Here is a 12,688-nt window from a genome sequence, read left to right on the forward strand (position 1 = left end):
GCAGAGGCCCATATGCTCCGTTTAAGAGTGAACATGGTAATGTATTTGACTGAACTAAATGAAACCAAAATTCATCAAGCTTTAAGCTCAGATAAAAATATAGGTTTTCATTCATTACTGGTATCCAAAACTGAACCCGTTCGATATCGGCACAGAATAGATGCGCAGATGTTCATCTTATATATACATAATTTGAATAACAAAGAAGTATTAAAAACTGAACTCTACTGTCCAACACATTCTTCTTGGCTATGTGTTAAAACTGTGAACTAACAAGCTCCTCCCATTTTAACCGCACTTCCATTATAAACTAACAAGCCCCCCCCCCTATTTAGTCGACGACAGCGCCTTCCAGCTTTTGCCTAAATCTTCTTGTTGGACAGTACATACATTGCAATAAAGGTGATTTTTACAGATTTTTGTCAGATTAAACTTTTCTGGAAATAGTACCAATTTTTTGATCAAATTTGTATGGAATGTGTATCCTGTAGCTGATATAATATTATACAATATCAATGGTCGAAATAAAGTTAGTGGAAGAGCATTATAAAACATTAAAAATCGTGCTATAGTCTGAAGAAGCAGCCACCAAAGCATATATGTAGGTACTAATCAGTCATTGTAAACGTGCATCAGCACATTAAATTAAAATTGCTTAATAGTCAATTTTAAATACTTTCCAGCGTCTCTGGAAGGCTCCACACACCAGGTTTGCAGCTTATTATCTGTAACTACTGATGGGATGCTCACCCTCAGGTGGTTATAGTATTACAAGTCTAATTTTAACGACTTAAAGGTTTTAATATTGCATCCTTTAAGAGTACATATTTTGGCATATTTGTGTAAAATTATAGTAACATAACTTACTATTTCATATTTTTCCTGAAATATAAATTATAGTAAATTGTACAAAGGTATTGTACTGTAATAACCATAGGGTTGGCAGTACTGTCAGTCAAATACAAATAATTTTCCTCACAAGGCAACACTGTACATTGAGAAAATAAGTTTGTTGTTTGACCGCGATTTGACATTTGTTTGAAACTTTCATAAAAGGTAGGTAATCATATAATAATGTAGGTATATCACATGGATCACAAATAGGTGCATCAACTTAAAAAATAGGACCTACTGCTTTTTGTATAAAAAACAAGAGATTATTAAAAACTCACCCATTAAATCTAACCTCCAACATTTTTTTTCAAAACAATGAGCTGTCAAATATAAAGACCTTGATATTTTAGAAGTAGGTACCTCATGTAACTTTTTCCATAGGTTTTGAAATTGTTAAGTAAATTTTAAATTAAAATTATTAAAAATCTTGATTAGGTATCCAAATATTTTTTTTTCTGTTTTATATTATGTAGGTAGGTAGCTACCTTATCTAGATAATATTATGTCTGTATAATCTTTATAATAAATACCATTATACTGATAAATATACATAAATAAATATGTATTTGCTTAAAAATACTCTCGTCGATTAATTTTCTCAGATCTAAAATAAATTAACCAAAAAATATCAATTCTAATGGATTCAAGCTCTGTACTATTCCATTTAAGTCGTTTTTTGCGACCCGAGTTTCGCCTTTCGGCATCTTCAGGCGTCGTGTACACTCACCAGCGGCGAAACCCGGGTCGCAAAAAACGACTTAAATGGAATAGTACAGAGCTTGAATCCATTAGAATTTAAATTCAAATTCCATCAAGTACTTCGGTCGAAAGTATTAATATTATTCAAAAAATATCAAGCGTGGGGGGGGGTAGTAAAAATCTATATATTTTGGCACCAAATGGAAAAGGCATGTATATCGAAAACCCCTGGAATGATGGATTGGATATTTATATTATGGATGGATATTAATATTACTGCACACTCTCAGTAATCCACCACCCCAAAAACCAGACAAGTCGTCGCTGTAGGATTGGTTTGTCGAATAGAGCAAATGTTCAGGAGACGGAAAACAAATTTCATAATCCTATATTTAAATACATGGAGATATTTAAATTGTTATTTTTACAGCATATGAATGATGTATTCATTACCATTACAAAGTAATTTTAAGAAAAGGATGGTTCTAGTCTATTAAGATACAGAAAAACATACTGCATTAAAAGGTTGATTTCGACAAAAACGGATATTCGACAAACCAATCCTATAGCGACGAAGTGTCCAATTAGTGAAAACGGCGGCTTAAGTATAATGCATACATACAAAATAATATGGTAAAAATTAAAACAGGTAAGTACCTACATATTTCGTAAAAGTAGTTTTTATTGAGAAATGTGTACTAGCAACTTTGTACTTAATGGTTTTCTTTATAATAAAAATCAAGTAAGTATTTATTAAATTACTAGTACATATTATTAAATAAGCTAAGTTTATTCCTACATGTATTAAACCATGGGCGGCCAACCAATATTGTACATTTCAGCAATGTCAGTAAATGAAGCACTTCTCAAAGCCTGGGTGTTTCACTGCTACTATTCTACTTCCATTGAGTCTCATGACCTGCTGTAGTCTTAGTGACCCCCCTTGGAAGAAAATTAACAAGGCAACCGCCTTCTCTGTTTCAAAAAAATCTGTCACTGCGGAGGTATTGGTTTACCAAAGAAGTTAAATTACCGTTTTTGGCCATATGGACCAGGGTAGAGTCAAAATGTTTTCTTTAGGAAAAATAATCATTAGCCATTTGCTCAACCCATTGAGTTCTTGAACTGCATTGAAACACACATAAACACAAACAACTTCAAGCACACATAATATGCCACTATTCAACTGCATTCAGAAATTGATAATTTTGTTTTAAATAATACATTATATATAATCAGTATTTTATACAATTAGGAAGGCTATATACCGACAATTATAACTTGAGGTACGGTGTATTGAAAAACTAATATCTCCGCAATACTCACATTACGACACTAGCGCCGAGGCCCATAAGTAATAGTTGTCAGTCACTATTTCCATAACTATTCAAGTAATCCCTGATTTATTATTTCTTCGATAGATCATGATTCTGGGCGTTATCCTTCTGTGTGTCATCGCCGGAATCATCTTATTTTGGTGTGTCTCAACATACACCAGCGGCCACTTCTCCCGCAATGGAGTGAAGGCTACACCATCATGGCCATTCTTTGGAGACATGCTGACTGTCATATTCCGGATGGAGCACTTAAGAGACATGGTCTCTCGTTTGTATTACTCACATCCCGGACAAAAGTAAGCTATATTAATTATGCTTTGTTTATGGATAAATTACTAAAAATTAAATATACATATTTTGAAACACTTCAGAAACTAATGAAGTTTTATTTTTTGCCGTGCCCATAGAGATGGCCTTATAAACGAAAAGTGTACTGAGTCCACGTTCAGTTTGGGCTTACCCACATCATAGTGATATAAAATCTCATTGGCTGAGAACCGCTCCATTTTAATGACTATACCGCCTAGTGCTTATAGGCTGACGAATGAATGGCCCGTGTGCCTTACGATCTGTCAGAAATTGTGTACGCCTCAAACCTATGCAAATATAACTAAAAACATATCTTATAATAATAGTAAATCAATATCAAAAATACACTATAGATATACCATCATAAATCGTCGTGTACTCGAATTTAGAACTAAGCTCTGATATCACAGTATAAAAAGTATTATATTAATAAGTAAATATATTATATTTTTAAAGAATATCGATACTCGAATCTATTCAATGACTGTCAACCAATCTGCATTATCGATTAAGCAATCTACACCATACCATTCACAAAATTCTTACCATAATTATAAGGATAAACATAAAATTCTATGGCTCATTTTGATATTGGTCAAATTTTTTCTACAGATACATCGGCATTAACATATTCTTTTCGAGAATGGTAATCATCAGAGACTTGGAGATAATTATGCAGGTTGCAGTGAAAGACTTTGATCATTTCACTGACCACTTTTCAGGAATTGATGAATCCGTGGATCCACTTTTTGGAAGCAGTCTTTTCTCCCTCACAGGTATGCAAATGGTATTTTGACACCGTCATTCCTCAAACCAACCGCATGTCGACGTACTGAAAAGCTGGTAAATACTATCCACAAGGTGTAAACAGCGGAGCTATGTCATGAAAGAAGTTTCAAGAAGACTGACATGCCGACGTGGATAAACATTATTCTTCAATTCTAATTCCTCATTTAATGAAGTGATTTTGATATTTTTTTGTTATTTTAGATGTGGATTTTAAACCTACACTGACGGTTTCAGAGACAGGCACTCTACCATTTACTCCACAGTGGGATAATATCTTGTGATGTTTTCAATGTGTCTTTGATACTTTTAGATTTTAATAGAACAATGATAGAGCAGATGTCTCCGAACCCATGAGTATGGGTCGACATCCCGTCTCTGGTAAAAAGTACATGTTATTTTATCCAGAACAAGGCCCCCATGAATTGGACAAATGTTGTAATCAAATGTTTATTAATCTCCTCACGTCTGTGGAAGCTCATATGCTCTACTTAGTAGTGAATATGCCAATTTATTTAATTTTTCTATCCAGTGACGTCCCTAGGCAAGATGCCGCCCTAGGCAGCGCCAAAATGTCGCTCCATTTTCTTATACAGTATTTTTTATCATCCTTTCATAGCTCCAATATCTAAGAAAGGTGTTGTATGGCTACATTAGGTACGAACAAAATATATACTTACCACTAAAACATACAAAATAAAATTTATAAATATTTTTTGCCCAAAAGTGGGTTTTTTCGTTGGTAACACAGTGGCTTCTTATCTCGAATCCGACAAAAAAGTAAAGTCCTGTTAAACCTTGTATGTTAATTAATACATTTTGTTTCCAACCGGTGAGCTGATTTCGTTATTAGGTACTAAGTTTTGGTAGCAATTTCTATGATTCTCCTCTATTTGCCGCCCTTCGAGTAACTGCCTCCCCCAAGCGACGCTCAATCTGCCTACCCCCACGGGACGTCACTGTTTCTATCTGCGTTACGATTGCTGGTGTTGCTAGCAAGCTTGAAACAATAAAAATCTTTAGTCAATGAGAGAAATACTATTCAACATAAGGACTAGTGGAGTTATGGAAAATCTATATTGTAATATGCAGAAGAAATCGGAGACATGTTGCTACATTCCCAAATGCTCTCCATTTGGGGTGTCTCTGTGAATCTGGAGAGGCCCAAATCGATACCAAATCGACAAATAGTAATAGTAGGACAAATAGTTACGAAATTAAAAAAAATAATAGAGCCGGCAATGCTGTAAATCACGGCCGTTTAAAAATATCGGCAACGTCGCAATTGTCGCCGTTTTTCGACAACGCTTCTCGCTGAAAGCGAAACACAAGATGGCAGGTAATACGCGCCAGACGGCCAAACAGTAAACATCGTTAACTCGCGCTTCATATAAAAGAAATTGTAACTGTGAAAAAAATGTAACCATTAGTATATATTAACGTAAATACATCTTGTCGATTCCACCACAATTCCGGTGTGTTATTTGTCCACCTCCAAGTCCTGAATCCAGACGAAAATCCATACTAAGAAACAAAGTGACTGCGTGTTTTCACTTTCGAAATTGGAGGGAATTGACAATGTATCCTCCATACAATTAGCATGGTCCCTTATCATCTCTTATTTATTTTTATGATTACCGTCAAATGGGGCGACATTGAAATCGAGGGGCTACTTTGATACTTTGAAAATGATTTTGAAATTGGCAACACAGTACCCACCGGAACGGTATAATTATAAGTTCGTATCATTGAATCTGAACTGAACGAATCAAATGGCACCGTTGGATTTATTTGATTTGGAACCGTTTGGTAGAATGTCCACGGAAACGCTTTTCTGACAACTAATTAGTGTTGCCAGTACTTAAAATTAATTCATAATATATTAGTCTCTAAAACAGAAACATATTTGAAACGTCAACTTGTTATGAAATTCTAACCTCCTATCATGGTCTACAATAATACAAATTTAACAAACTGTCGTATTCATTCATTTTAAATATACAAAATATAAAGAATGCTTCATAAATAGGTAGCCATTTAGTTAATTTATAAGATTTATAGGTATGACGAGTTTTTAAAAATTACTTTTGATTAGAGCTTTTCATAATTATTGACCACTTGTTCATGTCGACAGTATGATATTGTGACTTAGACGACAATCGAACATATTAAATTCGTTAGGTAATATAAAGATCATTCCGGGTTGATTTAACACAGTTTGTAGTTTAGAATCTCCGTTACAAAATATAAATAAAATGAAAATAAATTCTTTGTCTGACATAATAATTATAGTAATGATATTAAATCGAACTTGCATAGAAAATAGTGCTGGATTTTGAGATAATAACACCAAAAGCGGCGTCTTGTTCGCGTATGGTTACTTATGAATAATAGGTATTGATTATTAATCTATAATACATATAATTCAAGTGAACTCCTATGGTGTAAATATCTAACATATTAATATGAACACCTCACGATATATAAATGCCGAATAATGCTTATCAACACTTTGACAGATTGCCATTAGTCTATGGATCGTCCGAATTGGTTTGACGTTTCATGTCAAACCATTTCTGATGGTCCGAGAACGGTTTGATTTTCAATGATACACTGAACCAAACGTCAAATCTCAAACCATTTCCGGTCAACTACAATTTGTATGTATATTGTCTATGGTTTAATTTGATTTGTTTCGTTCATGTTGAAAGAAACGAACCTTTCGTAAGCCCGGAAATTTTAACGTTTACAGTGTTTACACTTACGTTAACACTTTGTTTATTTCGAAGGTTATTTATTAGCGCAGCTAACCGTTCTGCCAATTTTGGCAACTGTCGTTAAACTGACAAGACTTGTCAGCCGGTCAGTTAAAAACATTATAGGTACCTACCCCATCTTTTTCATCCGAACGGTGTGAGAAAAGATGGTCCTTCGTCTGTACTTAGATCATGCCCCCCACATCCCGAAGCGGGCACCCAGGCTAGGATCTTTGGCGAGCCCCTTACTTATCGCTAAAGTTAAAGGCAATGTGACGATCTACAGTTGCATATTATTCCAAATGGTGTTCGAAGTAAAATTAAGGGTATTTTTAGCGATTTTTTATATTTTTAATACACCCACTTTTATGTTGATTGCACAATGAAATTATGGATATGTCAAATATCGACAATAATCAAAAATTGTAAGTATGGCAAAACCACATACCATCTATCTACCTATCTAGATACTTGACGTCATAAACATCAGTGGAGATTGATCATCACTCGCCTTTCAATATGAAGTAGATTCTTTAATTATTTTAGTTTTACTTATTTTACTCCTACTTAGTAAAAGATCTTTAAATGTGTTCAAGTGTATAAAACTTTTCCAAATGATCGCGGAACACCTATTCAGGTGAACACTGGTGTTCCGCGGAACATAGTTTGGGAAACTCTGGTCCATGGTATCACAATTTCGACAATCTGGTAAATAATAATAAAAAAATCTGGTGTCATAAATTAATTATTCTATTTTATTGAAAGAACTTTATTATGTTCGATCTTTTCTACCCTCCAAATACAAAGGCGCAATTAAAACAAAATAATTATATCTCCTATATATTATTATCCTACGACTTTTTCCGTTTTAGCGAGCGATTTTGTGCCTTATTTGTCATGTCCGATGGGTTAATAAAACACGCATTACCGAAACGTTCTTCATTTGAATTTGACAGTACAGTATGAGAGATACGGTTTTTCCTTATTTTCAAATCTTGCAATGTATTCCCTATAGCTTTCCGACACGATACGTGACTTTATTGACCACGCAATCGATTGGGAAAAAATTCACTTACTTGCAACACTGGTTTAATATCACCCATATCAAATCCATAATATGGATATTATGTACGATTTTAAAATTAAAATGCGTTTTTGACAAACTATTCTTAATCGAATCGACAGATACACATGTTTTATTTTATTTATTAATGCTCCCGAGAGATTTCATTCGCAAATTTATTCATAAGGTCGTCTCAAAAATTATACCCCTCCCCTATAACCTAAAAATATCTGTATCGACCTATAATTATTGTAGCTAATCATTATTTACGTTAATTACTTAATAATCATATTTTTAATGTCTCTATAAACGAGTATGACAATCAATCGTCATTTTTAACACTGTTCTTTAAATCAAAAAGAAATGATATTTCATATTATTAGGTAGGATGTAGGTAGATGTCATTATAATAATAATCTATCTACACTTTTATCATTCTTGACTTCTCACAATTCCAATGACACTGTTAACTTTCGTCACTTAAAAATGTATCCTGTTATAATAACTGAACACATTAAAATCAAATAAACAATAACATTTATTCAAATAAAATTATTAACACTTTCCATTAAAACTGTTCATTTTATCGTCGGTCCCTATTAAAAAAGTCGGATCGGAATTTTTGTCATATTTTTACATTTACTAAAAAGGTGTTTACAAGTAATAATGTCGGTTGTGGAAGATATGACTATTTTAACCTACATTTTAATAAAATCTCTGTCGGATGTGGGACATCCAACGTTTTTAATTGGACAAAACTTTATGCTTAATGTCATAAGTGGTACAACCGACTATTTTCACTGTACATCGACAATTCTGTTTTGTGTTAAGTGGTAGAACCGACAGTTTTAATGGGACTGGTGTTTTAAAATTATTGTAGTACCGACAATATTCCTTGATTAAATTATTTTTTTATTAAAATGTTTAAACTAACTTTTGAGGTTACGACGGGCAATATCTATTAAATGGATAATTTACATATTATTCTTCAATATTTTGTTTAGTAAGTATATCGTTAAGAATGACTATTTTTATTTTTCAGCTAGTGAAAAATGTTTGAAGAATCCATGCCAAAATTCCGCCTGAAGTGCGATGATTTTTTTTTCTGAAGAGCAACGAGCAACGTTTACACATTTTTCACAAATTATACTAGACGTAAAATATACCGAGAAAATTCCGAAGCGTCGTCAAACAACTGAAGTCACCAAGCATGATCGTCGAAACACATTTGTTTATTATCTGCCTATTAAGCATAAGAAAAAGAGAAATGTTTGTAAGACTATGTTTCTGAATACAATATCATCTGGAAAACGTACTATTATAAGCAATGTTTGGAAGAAATATGATGGAGATAATAATATTGAGCCTGATCGACGTGGTAAATACGACCATAAAAACCGTCATAGATAACGAGATGGTGAAAAGCATATGCGATCACGTAAACTGTTTTCCTCTGGTAGAATCGCACCATATTCGAAAAGATTCTAAAAAACTCTAAACTAAGTGACTCTCGAATGTTCAAGTTATATCGCGAGTGGATTGATGTGAATAAATATTCTAACAAGGCACTAACAAAAGGGCAATACAGAGATATTATTATGAATGAAAAGTTCAATATAGCATTTCACCGGCCAAAAAAGATTGCTTTTGTCATGCATTTTCGAGCAAGACCGGTCCAACAGACGAAGACAAAAAAAGACAGGAAAAACATTTAGCTCTTATGAAGGCAGCTCGCACACTTAAAAATTAAGATAAAAACGAGGCTTTACAGAGTAAAAGTATTGTAGTTGTTATATTTGACTTTCAAAAAGTACTGACTCTTCATGGGGAAGTAAGACGTATTTTTTATTACAAACGAAAATTACCAACTTTGAATGTTACTGTGTATAATATGGCAATGAAAATCGGAACTTTTTATATGTGGCACGAAGGAATTGCAAAACGGGGAGCAAATGAGGTTTCTAGTAAGTTGTCTGTACAATTTTATAAAAGAACCGCATTAATTATCGGTATAAAAGAATTTAGATTTTGGTCCGACAATAATTTTGTGGTGGTCAGAATAGAAACCGCATCGTATTTACCCTTTATATGCTTGCAGCCAAGGAATTCAATGTCACCATTACTCATAGATTTATGGAAAAGGGCCACACTCAGAATGAGGGAGACAGCGTTTACTCAACCATTGAAAGAGCTAGTGATCGCAAAAGGTTTGTATTTTCCTGAGAAGTGGTAGGTATTGCTTAGTCCGTTGGGCAAAAGCTGAAGGTGAACCATACATAGTAAAAAAAGTATTTACAATGATGTATACGATATTAAATCATTACTCGCAAACAAAAATTGGACAAAAAATACATCTAATCGAAAGATGCTGTGGAATCGTGTAACAGCACTAAAGGTAAATTCACAATAATGCGACAGAATTGAGTATAAATATGATTTAAGTGAACCTGTAAAAGCTATAGTTGTGCTAAGATGTGCAACACGAAACAATTAAAGATTTTCAAGAGAATTTTATATGAAGGAAGCTTATGATGGCCCACTTCCTATGAGCAAGATATGTGTAAGAGTAATCTTATTCCAGAAAAATATCACAACTTTTACATGGAGCTCGCCCATATTGAAAGATTCTAAAAAATACAAGCGGAGGATATCATTGATAGTAATAGTGACAAAGAATAAAGTTAACTATTACTAAATATAGTTTTTGAAGATTTTTAAGTTAAAAAAAATACCTAAATGGTATATAGGAATTTTATTAATATACAACAATGTCCAGTTTTTATGATTACAAGGTATATTTTTTATGTTTACAATGTAAATTTTATGATTATGTTTTCTTTTTTTGTAAGAAGCTACTTTTATATTTATTTGTGATTTTGATTTTATACATACTTTCTTTAAATTAAGCACTTCGAATTGCTTTATTCGACAGATCCGACATAAAATTTTCATCAAATTCCAGTTAAAAATGTCAGAACTGACACATTCAACATATTAATTTTAACATAGTCCCATTAAAATTGTCATAACTGACACTTCCGACAAAATTACATAATTTATTCCAGTTAAAAATGTCGCATGTGACATTTCTCGGGTTTTTATAAGTAATTCTCAAAAATTGTAATATATATTTTTGAACCACCTAAAAATAAGTATTTTTGTCAAATTTGTTAACAATGTTTCATTAATAAACGATTTTATGGATAAAATCATCTTTGATTGCTCGTACTGAAAAGTACCATTTTGCAGATCCGACTTTTTTAAAAGAGAACGACGTTATTACCCGGCTATCCGCGCGTATTTTCACGATTAACCATAGACAAATTTTTCAAAATTTGTTAACGTTCCTTTTTTTTGCATGGCTATTATATATGTGACGCTAAAAAACAAACGTGGTCATCTCCATCACATGTGAAACTGAGTAAATCAACTTTTTTGTTTTTGTGGTTAATTTGAACCCGTGAGTTAATAATTTCCTAATTTATGATTATATTTTATTTAAAGAATACGATTTAAACAATGCTCAATAATCGCGGATCCTTAATAAACAAGATATTTACGATTTTATGTTGGAGATGGCTATGTTTGTTTTGTATCATCTGGATTTGACATAAATACTATTGGAGATAGACAGTTTTGTTTTGTATTCGATCGGTTTGTTTTGTATTCTTACAAACAGGGTTGTGTTAAAATGGGTGCCGGACGAAATCCCGAATGTCAAAATCCCGAATGGCCGAAATCCCAAATGGCCGGAATCCTGAAGGCCGAAATCCCGAAAAATAAAAATATATAAACAGTATTAATTTTCAACCAGCGGTTCCCCAATAGGCGGCGCTTTTTCTCGATTGTATAATTAATCTAGATAATTAAAATAGTAGTATTAAAAACTATTATTAATTATGGAATGAAGCAACAAAATAATTTTCAACCAGCGGCACCCCAAAAGGGGGCGCTTTTTCTCGATTGTATAATTTAACTAGATAATTAAAATAGTAGTATTAAAAACTATTATTAATTATAGAATGAAGCAAAAAAATAATTTTCAACCAGCGGTACCCTAATAGGCGGCGCTTTATCTAGAGTGTGTAATTTAACAAGATAATTAAAATAGTTATAATAAAAACTATTAATATTTATGGAATCAAGCAACAAAATAATTTTCAACCAGTGGCACCCCAAAAGGCGGCGCTTTTTCTCGATTGTATAATTTAACTAGATAATGAAAATAGTAGTATTAAAAACTATTGTTAATTATAGAATGAAGCAAAAAATATTTTTTAACCAGTAGTACCCCAATAAGCGGCGCTTTTTCTAGAGTGTGTAATTTAACAAGATAATTAAAATAGTTATATAAAAACTATTATTAATTATGGAATGAAGCAAAAAAATAATTTTCAACCAGCGGTACCCCAATAGGCGGCTCTTTTTCTAGAGTGTGTAATTTAACAAGATAATTAAAATAGTTATATAAAAACTATTATTAATTGTGGAATGAAGCAAGAAAATAATTTTCATTCCATAATTAATAATAGTTTTTATATAACTATTTTAATTATCTAGTTAAATTATACAATCGAGAAAAAGCGCCGCCTTTTGGGGTGCCGCTGGTTGAAAATTATTTTCTGGCTTCATTCCATAATTAATAATAGTTTTTATATAACCATTTTAATTATCTTGTTAAATTATGCAATCGAGGAAAAGCGCCGCGTATTGGGGTGCCGCTGGTTGAAAATTATTTTGTTGCTTCATTCCATAATAAATAATAGTTTTTAAATAACTATTTTAATTATCTTGTTAAATTACTTACTCAAGAAAATGCGCCGCCTATTGGGGTACCGCTGGTT

At 32.7% G+C, this 12,688-nt stretch overlaps 1 protein-coding gene across 3 annotated transcripts; it reads left to right on the forward strand.

Annotated features, from left to right (window-relative positions):
• The first annotated feature begins 977 nt into the window (after positions 1–977).
• On the forward strand, positions 978–11,049 carry LOC147065315 (cytochrome P450 9e2-like). Of its 3 annotated transcripts, XR_015071739.1 has the most exons (5): positions 978–1,056; positions 3,015–3,226; positions 3,852–4,015; positions 4,230–4,522; positions 4,645–6,788. XR_015071739.1 is itself a non-coding variant. In XM_085956475.1 (4 exons), exons 2-4 carry the CDS (start codon positions 3,018–3,020, stop codon positions 8,928–8,930), a joined length of 417 nt encoding a protein of 138 aa, XP_085812601.1. In that variant the 5' UTR covers positions 978–1,056; positions 3,015–3,017; the 3' UTR covers positions 8,931–11,049. The 3 variants fall into 3 exon arrangements, 2 of the variants coding, with proteins under 2 accessions (XP_085812601.1, XP_085812600.1); XM_085956475.1 differs by lacking the exons at positions 4,230–4,522; positions 4,645–6,788 and adding an exon at positions 8,887–11,049; XM_085956474.1 differs by having other exon boundaries at positions 4,230–7,733.
• Positions 11,050–12,688: the final 1,639 nt, after the last annotated feature.

This window comes from Rhyacophila brunnea, unplaced genomic scaffold, assembly GCF_057557595.1.
Source record: "Rhyacophila brunnea isolate RB1 unplaced genomic scaffold, BYU_Rbru_1.0 scaffold_6, whole genome shotgun sequence".
Taxonomy (NCBI): domain Eukaryota; kingdom Metazoa; phylum Arthropoda; class Insecta; order Trichoptera; family Rhyacophilidae; genus Rhyacophila; species Rhyacophila brunnea.